We start from the raw sequence: 11,977 nt of genomic DNA, 5'->3' as shown, positions 1-11,977 counted from the left end.
GCGGGTGAGGCCAAAGACCTCTACACAGACAATAGTATGAACTTGAGGTCAGCTGTGTATAGGAATCGGGTGCCACATAAGTGAAGCATGAAATGTAACATACCTGATTTTTCTTGTGAGGTTTCTTCGCCACCGCTGTCTTACTTCGCTTTTGCTTATTGCTTCGACTTAGAATGACTGAGCCTTCTGATTCATCCACTAATTCAGATTCAATCCGTTGACGCTTGCTTTTTTTTTTATTGTTTTTTTGAGCTTGAGAGGCATCTGACTCCGATTCGACGGCTGATTCGATTTCAATTCGTTTTTTATGCTTGTTTTTTTTGTTGACTAGGTTTTTTTGTAAGTCGGATTCATATTCGCTTTCTGATTGAATTGATAATCTCGAGTCGGCAGGAGGTTGAATCATGGAGGAAGACCTTTGACGAAGAGGTGTAACACGCGTTGTGCGACGGGGAGTAGGAGATGGTGGTTGCGAGCTTGCATCATCACGGTTTTTACGAGACGTAGGCATCTTGGAGGAAGTTGATCAAATGAGAAATAAAACAAGATAAAAGAATAATATTTAAAAGTTAGTAACAAATCGTTTGGGTCAGTATTCTTTTCAAAATCTACCAAATGATAAAAGATTCTAACCTCTATCGAATTTCCTCCTTCGTTTTCAGGTGGGTCTGACCACATGTTGGCCCATTTGGTGACGTTGATGTGCCAAGCCATGTCTGAGCGATAGAAAAGGGTGGATTGAATAGGTGCGATAATGACTATTATACAATAATTGAAACTATAGCGCAGCTCATGATCCCCTGCTGCCTCCGATTCGGAGCCAGTTCCACTCGGGCTTGGGTTTTGGTCAGATACCATCGATACCCAATACCAGTATCGGCTGATACAGGGTATTGTATCGCTTCTCAGTTACGATACCCAATACTGGTATCAAAACTTCGATACCTATGAGGACCTAGCCCAAGTAACATATCGGAAACCCGATACTGAGTAACATCAATATAATACTCAACACCAGTTACGATACTGCTACGATACCGATACCAGTAAAGTAACAGTGGCACCGTTGCTTTTAGTAAGGAAGACAAATTACCTTGTACAAGACCCAACTCCCACTATACAGCTTTGCCTCACCAAGCCTATACCTAGTCAAGGCAAAGCAACACGCTTTTATGTAATAATAAGATGTTATGAGATTTTAAGGGATATCACATTATCATCTACCACCTGAAAATATGGTCAATCTTTAGGTGTTTTGGTATCAACAGTCCCCATATGCCGGCCACTTCGCCAAATTTACCACATCTGGCCACTCCTTCAAACAGAGCTTGGCCGGTGTCTATCCATATCATCTTATTAAAGTACTTGATGGCAAGATATCTGCATTCTTATTTTGTCACTGCTGCTTGTCTGTACACTATTTCCCAGTAATATATGGCAAGTTCTAATGCCTTCCCAAGGCTTTCTCTAAAGTATCTTGCAACAGCATGAAAATCACTCCAAATGTATCAAACTCCTGTATGTCTACCATTGAGTTCATGGATGATGTATCTTCAACTCAGACTGGGAAGGTCAGGTTGTTGATCATCTGTAATAGTCCATTGTTGTTCATGACACACCTCATTGGATTACACCTGAAGAAACCACATTCAGCATATACCTATTCATTGGTGAGGGTCTGTAAATATTCCCTCTCTTTTTTCTTTGTACAAGTGATTCATTATATCACTTTTGGTGGTGAGTGCTGATGCATGGTTTTTGGGGGATTCCCATTGCCTCTTTTCCCAGTATTGTTCAGGGATACCTTGAGTGCTCCCATCAATGAAGCCTTGTTTGATGTCTGCAGCCTTCCAGACCAGAGCTCTTGGCTAAATTAATCCATTACTCCACATTCATCTCATAGTGTGTTTCAATCAGGAATTGACTGAACTTCCTTGCTGGCTCTGGAGGTTCTTGTTCTCTTGTCATGTTGGCCTGAGGTCTGCTTTGTTGTATATCACCTTGGTGCTCTGCATGGAGGGTTGGGGGTGTTTTTGGGGGTGTAGTTTGCCCTTTCACTTCAGTGTTCTTTGGTTGACTTCTCATGTTGGTGTTTTGGTCTGGCAAACTGACAGTACTACAGAAGGTATGGCACATAGGAGGTCTCACTTATTTTATCTTGTCTCACTTTTCATATCTTTTGGTTTGGTGTATTTCCTCATGCAGGCCATTCTCCTTCAGGGATGGATTACTACACACTCATATAGGATAATAAGGAAGAGACAGAGTACAAAGGTAAGTTATACTCACAAATGGTTGACAGTTCCACTACCACTGGCCTGCACTGAATTCAACACTTATAACACTCCTGTTCCAAACCTAGGGACCACCACATCATGCACAATGGTTCTTGCACTAGGTTTCCTGACTCCTCTACTTCTTGAGCCACCTTCTTTTCCACTGTTTCCTCTACCAGTTCCTCTAATTCTATGTCTTCTTACCTTTCCACTACTTCCTCCTTGATCTTTTTTCTCATACTGATTATTGCCATTTTTATTCTTGTAGTAGGACTGCTGTTGTCCATTATGATTGTAGGTGTTTGCAAATGGGACATCTGTCTAAGCTCTGCCGGTTGGAGCCAAGCGCAATAAAAGCCTTCCTGCTGGTATAACAGTTACTTGTTCCATACCATTTGAACCTTCTATGTCCCAGCCAACTTGATACTTGCCTGTCCATGGGCACATGTTCTCCAAGGCACCTCCAATTAAGTAAGGATCATCAATGTAACTGTGGTCACCTGTTGCTTTAGAGTCCGCTATAGCCTGTTCCATTGATTTTACATTATTCTCTCCTACATCTGACAAGGCCCTGTCTGGCAAAATCTGGCTCCATATGTTGGTCCAGTGAGTTATGTTGTACCCAAGGGCTGATGCCCACACTTCATCTATTTTGGCTTTCATTTCTAGCATGGCGTAACGTTCTTCTAACCTGACTGTGATGTCTTTTCTTCCATATTTGGCTCTCCAATATTTTACTAGCAGAAGAGACAAGGTCAACCATTCAATGAAAATTTGGTTCCATTTGCTAAGGCCTCTGAACATCTTATGAGGTTTCTCAATTTTTCAGAAGAAGTACAATTTGGATGGCACAATAGCAAAGTTTAAATCTTTTTAGGTTGACCATATGAGTCTTGTCTGCAAGTAGCCAGGCCAGTACAAAGATTGTCAAAGGTACATAACCAGAGCAATCTACCATTTTACTATCCCAGTAGAGTGACAAGTCAGCTAATCTATGACTGATTTTTCCAGGATTTGTTGTCTTGCCTGATTTAGCCAGCTTGTTGGAAGTACTTTTTGGTCCTTTACTTCTCACAGCTCCAGACTCTACTTCTTTGTTTTCTTCATTGCTAAAACACTCTACCATTTGCAAAGGCTGTGGCTTTAAACCAACTTGTTCACACCATTGTTGGTATGCACCATTGAGCAATTGGAGTATTCCAATACTTCCCTTTTTAAAGTTCTTCGATAACTCAGCAACATATCTTTTGTGTTCTCTAGAAATGTGAGTGTTCTCCATTACAAATTCTGCTTCATTGCCTATTACCATACAATATCCAATGCACCAAAATTGTTATCAGCAACACATTCTCTACTTCACTCTTTGTGCAACATTGATTGAGGACATTTTGTATTCTTCTGAATTCCACAAAAACATTCAACTTCATCAAGAAGTCTGGATTTTTATACAATTTTTTAAGTGTTATTCTAGTGTTTCAGGATTTTGGATTCAGACTTTGTCTTCACACCATTTCCAACTTCACACATTGAGGACTTTTTATCAAAGTTTGCAGGAATGTCACTATCTTTGGAATTTGCAGGTTTTTTTCTTCTCTACATGATTTAGGAAAGGTCATTGGTTATCAATCTTAGCCTTGGGCTATGGGTCTAGCTTCTTTATTAGGACATAATTTTTGGACATTATTATAGGATTATGTCTTTGACTTGTCTCATGGAACATAGTGTCTTACCAGGATATGGCCTGTGACATGTTGTGATGGGATTCTAGGGATGAATGGATACTAGGAGTGGAACAACTAGTGTGTGACAATGTATTTTTGGTGAGTGAAAAACATACCCAAAAATATATGGTCTTTTCCCTCTTCCTCTTCTTCACTAACATCTCCACCTCTTTGTACTGTCTTATTATCCGCTTATCCATCTTTATCATATTAATCCTCATCTTCTGTTAAGCATTCCTTGTCTTTATCTTTGTAAGCACCTTCATCCTAATCCTCTTCATCAGTTTGTTTGTTTATAGCTTGACTGACCTGACCTTTTGTTGTGGCTCTTGTCACTCTTGCTGATTTAACTTTGCTGGCACCTCTTCTCTGCCTTCACCTCTTCCTCTAGTGGCATCACCTCTTCCTTTGCTTGTACTAACTTTTTGTTGTTGACTTTTTCTTTTTCATGACTGGATAGAATTTGGTTTATGTCTTTGTTGAAGGTGTCAGTTCTTCCTTGAGTTGATTGAGTCATGTTTGAAGGTGATGCCATTTTAATATGTTTTTTTTCTAAAAATGAAATAAGATTATATCTTTTGGAAGTGTTCAGCTTAAAAAGATTTACAGATTCAATCTTTGAGGTGTATGAGTGCAATGAGGCGCACAGAAACGGTGAACATGAAAATCTTCAGTCTTCTGTTCTCTCTCCCAGAGGCTTGGGTTCTGGCCCAACCTCAGCTCTCATCCACTCCTTCTCTGGCACAGATGGAACTCACAGACATTGTTTTCCTTTGGCCACCAGTGTCAAATAGAGTCCCTCTTGCACAGCCACGTCCGCCTTTGAGAACTGTTTGTTCTTCAATCCAATCTTGTGTCTTCATAGTACAATCATGGAAGTGTTGATCTTCTGGGGTTGTTTTTTCTTTTTCCTTCTTCATCACTGACAGTAAATTCTGCACTTTTTACAAAGTCTCAACTGCATCATGGAAAATAGATTCCACATCATCTCTATCTGAAACAAAAATACCCAGCAAGATTGCTCACCACAAAAAACCCTATGCTCCTTTTGTCTACACCCAAAAGATACCAATGTGTTCTTGTTCACACTAGATTGCCACATATTCTTAGTGTACTGTTTTCTATAATCTTGACTTTTTAGATAGTGGTATATGCAAAAAAGTTGATTACATCTCAGACAGATCCATCAAAACCCTTATCACAATGTATGTTCTTATTTCTACTGTTCTCCATTAATATTCTCAGTTCCTTTATTTAATACTATTATATTTATAAACAAAGCTACCTCAATCAAAGGAACATTCCAACGCATCTTGGATATTCCTCAGTCACGGGCTCAATATTTGCACAAAGCTTGAAGTTGTGATACACTGCACATGGAGTGTGCTGTGAGGGTTATCCTCATTTGGCTTCTTCGAGATTATTGGACCCAGCACCAGGCTTCGAGATAGCAATGTTCTTCAAATTCGTATCTCATCTAAATATTTGAACTGGTGCTTTTAAGATGGTAGTGGTGGAGGAATATCATTCACGGCAAGGTTATTGTTACTCAGAGAAAGATGTCCAACGCTAGCTTCTCACAATGATGATCAAAGATCAGACTGGTCCATCATCGACCACTTGAAACTAAACTCCTCATAAAACACTATGTATTGCCAAAGAATGGACATTGAAAAGTCAAGTAAAGAACCAGCTGCACGAGGGATTCATATATCACACCAAGAAAAACATTTACAAAGAACAAGATATAATGAATCAAAGCAGAAAACCAGCCGCATGATATCAAGATTCAATGTGCAGAGATGAACTCATTGATATTTTGTTTGTGCATCGTTAACCTGAGTGTTAGATAATGGTACTGAAGATATTAGGTTGATAAGTCAGTAAAGACTCTTAATCAACCGGAGGATGGCGTTAGATTGAATCATAGACACTCACTCGTCACTCGTCACTTGATTATAGTTGGTTTGTCATCTGATTCTGATTTTGTTGACGCATGTTCTCACCTTCATCTCGACGAAGCTTGTTGTTTTCAGTATGTTGAGTGCGCTCAGCAGAGTTCCTGACGAGGGAGGGATGCACGGTTACGTGTCAGTAAGGCATCTTGGTTCTTTAATTTCACCTGGAAAGACTTTTAGTCAAAAGTACAGATAAGCACTTACTCCCGCTTGATGTTGCGTGGATATCCGACCACAGATCGACGACGACTTCCTACTGTCTTTGTTGGATCAGTTGCTCTGTTATTGTGATGGACTTATATCAGTGACTACAAAATCTAGACCACTGATCAAATATGAAGCTCACTGTTGACTACTACAATCAGCAGAAATCGCGGCTAAATTAGCCAATCAGAATATAAAAGTCAGATACATATCAGGCAAAGACCAAAGATGATAGTGTTTGGTGAGTTCGCTTACCGACGAGAGTGGCAAAGATGATGGTTTTGAAGAAAAGCATGATGAAATATGATTTGATTGAATGAAATCGAATAAAGCTTAAACCAGAAGCAATGCAAAGTTGAAATGCAAGTGTTGTTGTGAAGTTGAAGTGGTTGAGGATGCTGAATGAAAAGGGGCGATGATTGAGCCTCTTTATACCTTTCCAGTTGGCACAATTTCACCGCTTTGCTCATGTCGATTCACGCTTCCAGCTCATACACCTGCTGATAATGATAGCTCAGATAGCTAGTCACTGATCAATGATCATCACGCTATAACAGCTATAACCTCGAAGCTCCAACTCGATTTATGCTTAGTCTGCGGATCTTTCTTCAATCGCACTTCACTATAAGTCAATACATTAGAACGCGTCGAGGAATGTGATGAGCTCATACATATCATTTTATTAAATATATGTACTCAGATTTATTTAAAAGAGATTGGAATCACCTACCAAAAGGATCGACCAGGATGAACACGCCTGATCACAGCCTGATCACGCCTGATCACCCATAGATGAAAATATGTATGTATACCGAGTTGGTGGTCATGGATGTGATCCATGTTGCTCTGGTCTTGCAAATCAAGTTGATCCCAATAATTCCGTTCGCCATCCAAATTGAAATATGGCTCGTTGGATCCAAGGCAGCAGTGACGCCAAAACAGTCTCATCATATTGTCCATAGCAGTTCATGACTTTCAGCGAAGTTAACCCCTTGGGACTTGTTACATCTCCGTGCTATGAGATCTTATCACGAGCTGAACCCCAATCAGTGATTGAACACGTTTCTTTACTTTTGCATTGCGTTTGATGGTACATATAAGCTCTCCACGCTTCAAAGGGATCAATGCTTCATACCTACCACCATGCAAGCGACATTCCAAATCCTTGTGAGTCCTTGTGGTCCTTGTGAGTCAGCGTTGTGCTTACATCTATCTCGTCTTTCGAGTCTCATCACGCAAGAATTTTCTAGTTGTACATACATACGACTTGAATGATTGAGTATTGCCACTAGAACCGCCAAGGCTGTGTCTGTTTGGAGTGACAACATCGCCAAGCAAAGAAGAGCCAAGGCGAAGCAAACAGAAGCAAAGACCTGGCAATCTGAATCACGTACTGAACAAAGTTAAAGTTGTGGATCTATGTGACTTGAAGCGTTTTTGTGTCCACTATGGTTCTTGACAGGCCATACCCAAAGTGAAAGTATTTGAGTGTGTCAGTTACATGTGTTGTCCGATCGGTTGATTTGCCCCAATCTCTTCTCTTGACGATTCTCTTGACTGCGTTTTACAACATTTACCCTCGCTTCAAAGTCAACTCCATACCCATCCTCAACACCTGCAAGATGGCCTCTCGAAATATACCCTTGAAAGCCTTACGTCTGACCCCCAAAAGTCTTCCATGCGGGCTTCGGCTAAGCGCTCGTAGTACACGTGGTGCCTCCTTCATTGGCTTTCAATCCACTCGAAATCATGCAACCGCTATACCTGAAGAGGTCACTTCACAAAGGACGTCATTAGATAAACTCGATACCCTTGGATCTGCTCCTTCTCGAAAATGGTCACGGCAAGAAATTCAAGAGGTGTATGACACACCTCTCATGGAACTCGTCTTCCGTGCCGTTAGTGCTTGTCTCTCTCTGCACCTTGTCTTCAATCGAAATCAAGAGCACGTGAACCGATATTGAGCTTTGTCTCATTGAAAAAAACCATCACACGATATGGATCTCTTAGGCTACCGTTCATCGAGCACATCACGATCCATCAAAAGTTCAATTATGCACCTTACTTAATATCAAGTCTGTTATCACCTTCTTAGTATCTTAATGTCTAGATTGTAAATTACCTACTTATGCAAAAATTTATGGATCTTTTGGATATTATTCTTTTTCCTGCACTTTCAGGACAGGTGGGTGTACAGAAGATTGCTCTTACTGTGCTCAATCTTCACGATACTCCACTGGACTTGAAGCCTCCAAATTGATTGACATTGAGCCAGTTCTTGCGTGCGTTATGATCTCTTTGAGCCCCTATTTACATCACTTTTCAAAATAAATACTCACAGTCACGGTTGGCTTCTATAGTGAAGCACGTAAAGCCAAAGCAAATGGATCCACCCGATTTTGTATGGGAGCCGCATGGCGTGATCTTCATGGGCGTAAAAATGGCTTTAAACGTATTCTAGAGATGGTCAAGGAAGTGCGGTAAGCAATTCAGTTGATCGCCTGGAATTGATGACATATTGATAAAATGTTCATTCATTCACAGTGCTATGGATATGGAGGTTTGCACGACACTTGGAATGTTATCACCCGAACAAGCTGAACAACTTAAACAAGCCGGACTCACAGCTTACAATCATAACCTAGACACTTCTCGAGAGTTTTATCCCGAAGTGATCACTACTAGATCTTATGATGAAAGACTTGCAACCTTGGAGAATGTACGTGCTGCTGGTCTTTCAGTTTGTTCCGGTGGGATCATTGGATTAGGTGAAACACCTGAAGATAGAGTAGGATTAGTTTATGAGATGAGTCAACTGCCTTCACCACCTGAAAGTTTTCCGGTCAATGCTCTTGTACCTATTCCTGGTACTCCTCTTGGTGAAAGGGAACGTGTTAGCTTTCATGACATTCTTCGTATCATTGCTACCGCTCGTATCGTTTTGCCCACGTGAGTCGGTGAATGCTTTTGATCTTTTGAATCACAATGAAAGCTTAATGATATATTTTTCCAGGTCCATTGTTCGATTTGCGGCTGGCCGGAATACGTTCACTGAGGCAGAACAAGCCATGTGTTATATGGCTGGAGCGTAAGTTTCTTGTTTAACTCAACACACGTTTTTTTGGATCCGAGATTGTCATGACCCTAAAGGCTTTCTTTCTTAATGTAGTAATGCAATCTTTACGGGTGAAAGGATGTTAACGACTCCTACATCAGGATGGGATGAAGATTTGAGTATGTTTGAACGTTGGGGTATCAGAGGTTTAGGATCATTTGAAGGTACTCAAGCACCTAGTGATCAAGAATCAAAGTCGATTCAAAAAGAGAAATCCATAGCAGAAGTGATGGCTTGATATGAGATGATTCTTTTAGTACTGTTTTTTTTACTTCTATTTTTTTGAATACGTTCCTTGGCAAATTGGTTGATATAGTGCAAGCAGAGTAGAACAAAAAATGATTAACTATACACGCACACACAAAAAAAGTAGAAAAGAATGAAAATTATGATGTTCAAGTAGGATGGGTTTTGAAATTGTATTACATATATAAATTTTTCTCTTCTGAAGGAAAGATTGTAAAAGATAAGATGAGAAAGTGTGATTCAGAAAACGAAAATAGTGATGTTGAGGTTGGTCTTGAGAAGAAATTGATGATCAAGATTTTTGAAAGGTTTTAAAGGAACAAAGGGGTCCTGCACTATGGAGTGCAGCCCACTCAGAGCAAATATATCGTGCTTTGCAATATCAGCATCAGTGATTGCACTCGTAATTGGGGGATTTGACTTGCCAAAGTTGTTCTGCCCACACTTGTCAAGTCCGTCGGCAAAGGCCCGAGGCTTGAGCCTTCTGCTCGGCCGCGTGAGAAGGACTTTGTTATGTAGCTCAGTGGACTGTGGGGGTGGCACCTGGTGCTTCGAAGTCTCAAGCGATAGGTGATTCAAGTTCATACTGATTTGGAAGTGTTCCATAGTCTGTACTTGAAATAAATCACCATCATTACTGGGGTTGCTCTCACTGCTTTTTGCAATTTCTCCATGTGCATGGATATCAATCAGTTTTCTTGCTCTCATCCAACTTCACAACAGGTCGGATTTAGACTAAGGCTTGGACCCGGCACCAGGACCACCCGGGCGGGCTCGGGCCGAGCCGGGCACGGGCCTTAAACGACTCTTTTAAAAAGGTATGTGGCCCGTGAGCGCTGTGCTCTCGGGCGAGCCGGACGGGCCGGCCCGAAAGGGCCCGAGGGATTGGTGGCACTAAAAAGGGAGCTCAGAGGCTCGGAAAGGGGTCAAATGAGGGCAAATGGACTCGTTGAGGAGAGGAGAAGAGGTTGGGGCACATCTATAAGCTGAATTTGACTACTGTATGTATATTGGTGGCACTAAACAGGGAGCTCAGATGCTCGGAAAGGGGGATGGACTCGATGAGGTGAGGTGAGGAGGTTGGAGCACATCTTAGATATAACTTTAAGTACTGTATGAATACAAAGTGAATCTACTTGATGAATTTATCAAAGCTTTTGAGGCATACCGTTGCTTCGAGAGTCGAGATTTTCATTGAGCTGCGAAGATCGGTGATGGTCCTACCCGCAGATGAGAACGATCGCTCGGATGGGGTGCTGGTCGCTGGGATAGCTAAGAAAATCTGCGCCATCTTGGATAGAATGGGGAATCGATGCCCCTCTTCGCGCCAGAACTTGAGTGGGTGATAATCCTCGTTCTCTCGTTCGGTCGAGAGGTATGTTTGTAGCTCAGCCTCAATTCCTTGAGCTTTCTTTTTGGTTACAAAGGTTCGGGGGCGATCTTCGGGTGGTGGTACAGGGTCTTCGAGGGTGATCAATTGGCCATCTTGATGAAATTTACTACACTCGTTCAGAAAGTGTGTTTTCCACTCGTCACGATGATCGATGCCGGCAAGGGCCAGAGTTTCATTGGTCAATTCTTGATCCTTGCTACGTGGGTCAAGCAGAAGCGCACACAAGTACGCTGGCTTTTTGAGGACCTTCTCGTAGTACAGTTCGGTCTTGGTCTTCATTGGTTGAATCGCTTGTCGGAGCTCTTGAGCCTCGTAGTTACACCAGCTCTAGAAAAGTACGGCGTATTCAGTAAGAAAAGTGAGAGTTGAAATAAAGTTGATCGAGAAATACAATCAAGAACAAAACATACCAAATTCAGCTTCTTGATAATCCACTCGTATACTGGAATTACATCGCCAAGGCTTGGGTATTTGCTTGCTGAAAGATCTTTGGTGGCAATCTCAAAAGGTTCAAGAAATTCGACAAGGTGTCCTATAAGCTTCCATTCATCCTCTGACAAGGCGTACTGCCTATAGTCGGGATCATTTTGACATTTTGTATTGATAGAAACCCGTAACCGGTATGCTCGGCGATAACAATCGAGGTCGGAGTTCCATCGTGTGTCGACGTTGCGGACAAGGTTGAGCGCATAGCCTAAGTCTGCCTCAACTTGCTTGAGGAAAGACTGTAAGCGCTGAGGTGATTTGTAAATCCAAGCAATGAGCTTATGGAGCCGAGTAAGGACCGAGTTGACGTCAGAGGTTTGCATCGGTTCAAGAAGAACAGCAAGGTCGTGTGGGACTGGTCCATCTTCGCCAAGTCTTCTAGAGAATGCCTTGAGTCCATCTCGAGCAACAAGGTTGATGACATGTGCAGCACATCCGAGGAGATTTTGATCTTGCTTGAAGTTTGGACAGACTGCTTGAAGAGCATCGGCCATTGTACCATTTGAACTGGCGTTGTCAGCAACAACACAGAAAACCTTTTCAAGGAGTCCATACTCTCTAAGAACAGGAATAAGATG

The 11,977-nt window shown here is 41.7% G+C and overlaps 2 protein-coding genes across 2 annotated transcripts; one reads left to right on the top strand and one right to left on the bottom strand.

The window, feature by feature from the left end:
• Positions 1 to 2,597: 2,597 nt before the first annotated feature.
• Positions 2,598 to 3,585, bottom strand: MELLADRAFT_112495 (uncharacterized protein; the record flags this gene model as incomplete). Its single annotated transcript, XM_007416966.1, has 2 exons — positions 2,598 to 3,013; positions 3,219 to 3,585. 2 exons carry the CDS (start codon positions 3,583 to 3,585, stop codon positions 2,598 to 2,600), a joined length of 783 nt encoding a protein of 260 aa, XP_007417028.1.
• Positions 3,586 to 7,711: 4,126 nt separating this feature from the next.
• Positions 7,712 to 9,706, top strand: MELLADRAFT_73336 (uncharacterized protein; the record flags this gene model as incomplete). Its single annotated transcript, XM_007416932.1, has 7 exons — positions 7,712 to 8,057; positions 8,170 to 8,234; positions 8,340 to 8,441; positions 8,520 to 8,639; positions 8,704 to 9,108; positions 9,173 to 9,247; positions 9,329 to 9,706. The coding sequence occupies 7 exons, from the start codon at positions 7,782 to 7,784 to the stop codon at positions 9,510 to 9,512; spliced, it is 1,227 nt and encodes a 408-aa protein (XP_007416994.1).
• Positions 9,707 to 11,977: the final 2,271 nt, after the last annotated feature.

The sequence above is a fragment of the Melampsora larici-populina genome, assembly GCF_000204055.1.
Source record: "Melampsora larici-populina 98AG31 unplaced genomic scaffold MELLAscaffold_66, whole genome shotgun sequence".
In the NCBI taxonomy this organism is placed as follows: Eukaryota; Fungi; Basidiomycota; class Pucciniomycetes; order Pucciniales; family Melampsoraceae; genus Melampsora; species Melampsora laricis-populina.
Note: the sequence above shows the minus strand (reverse complement) of the source record. Positions and strands in the feature narration are given on the sequence as shown.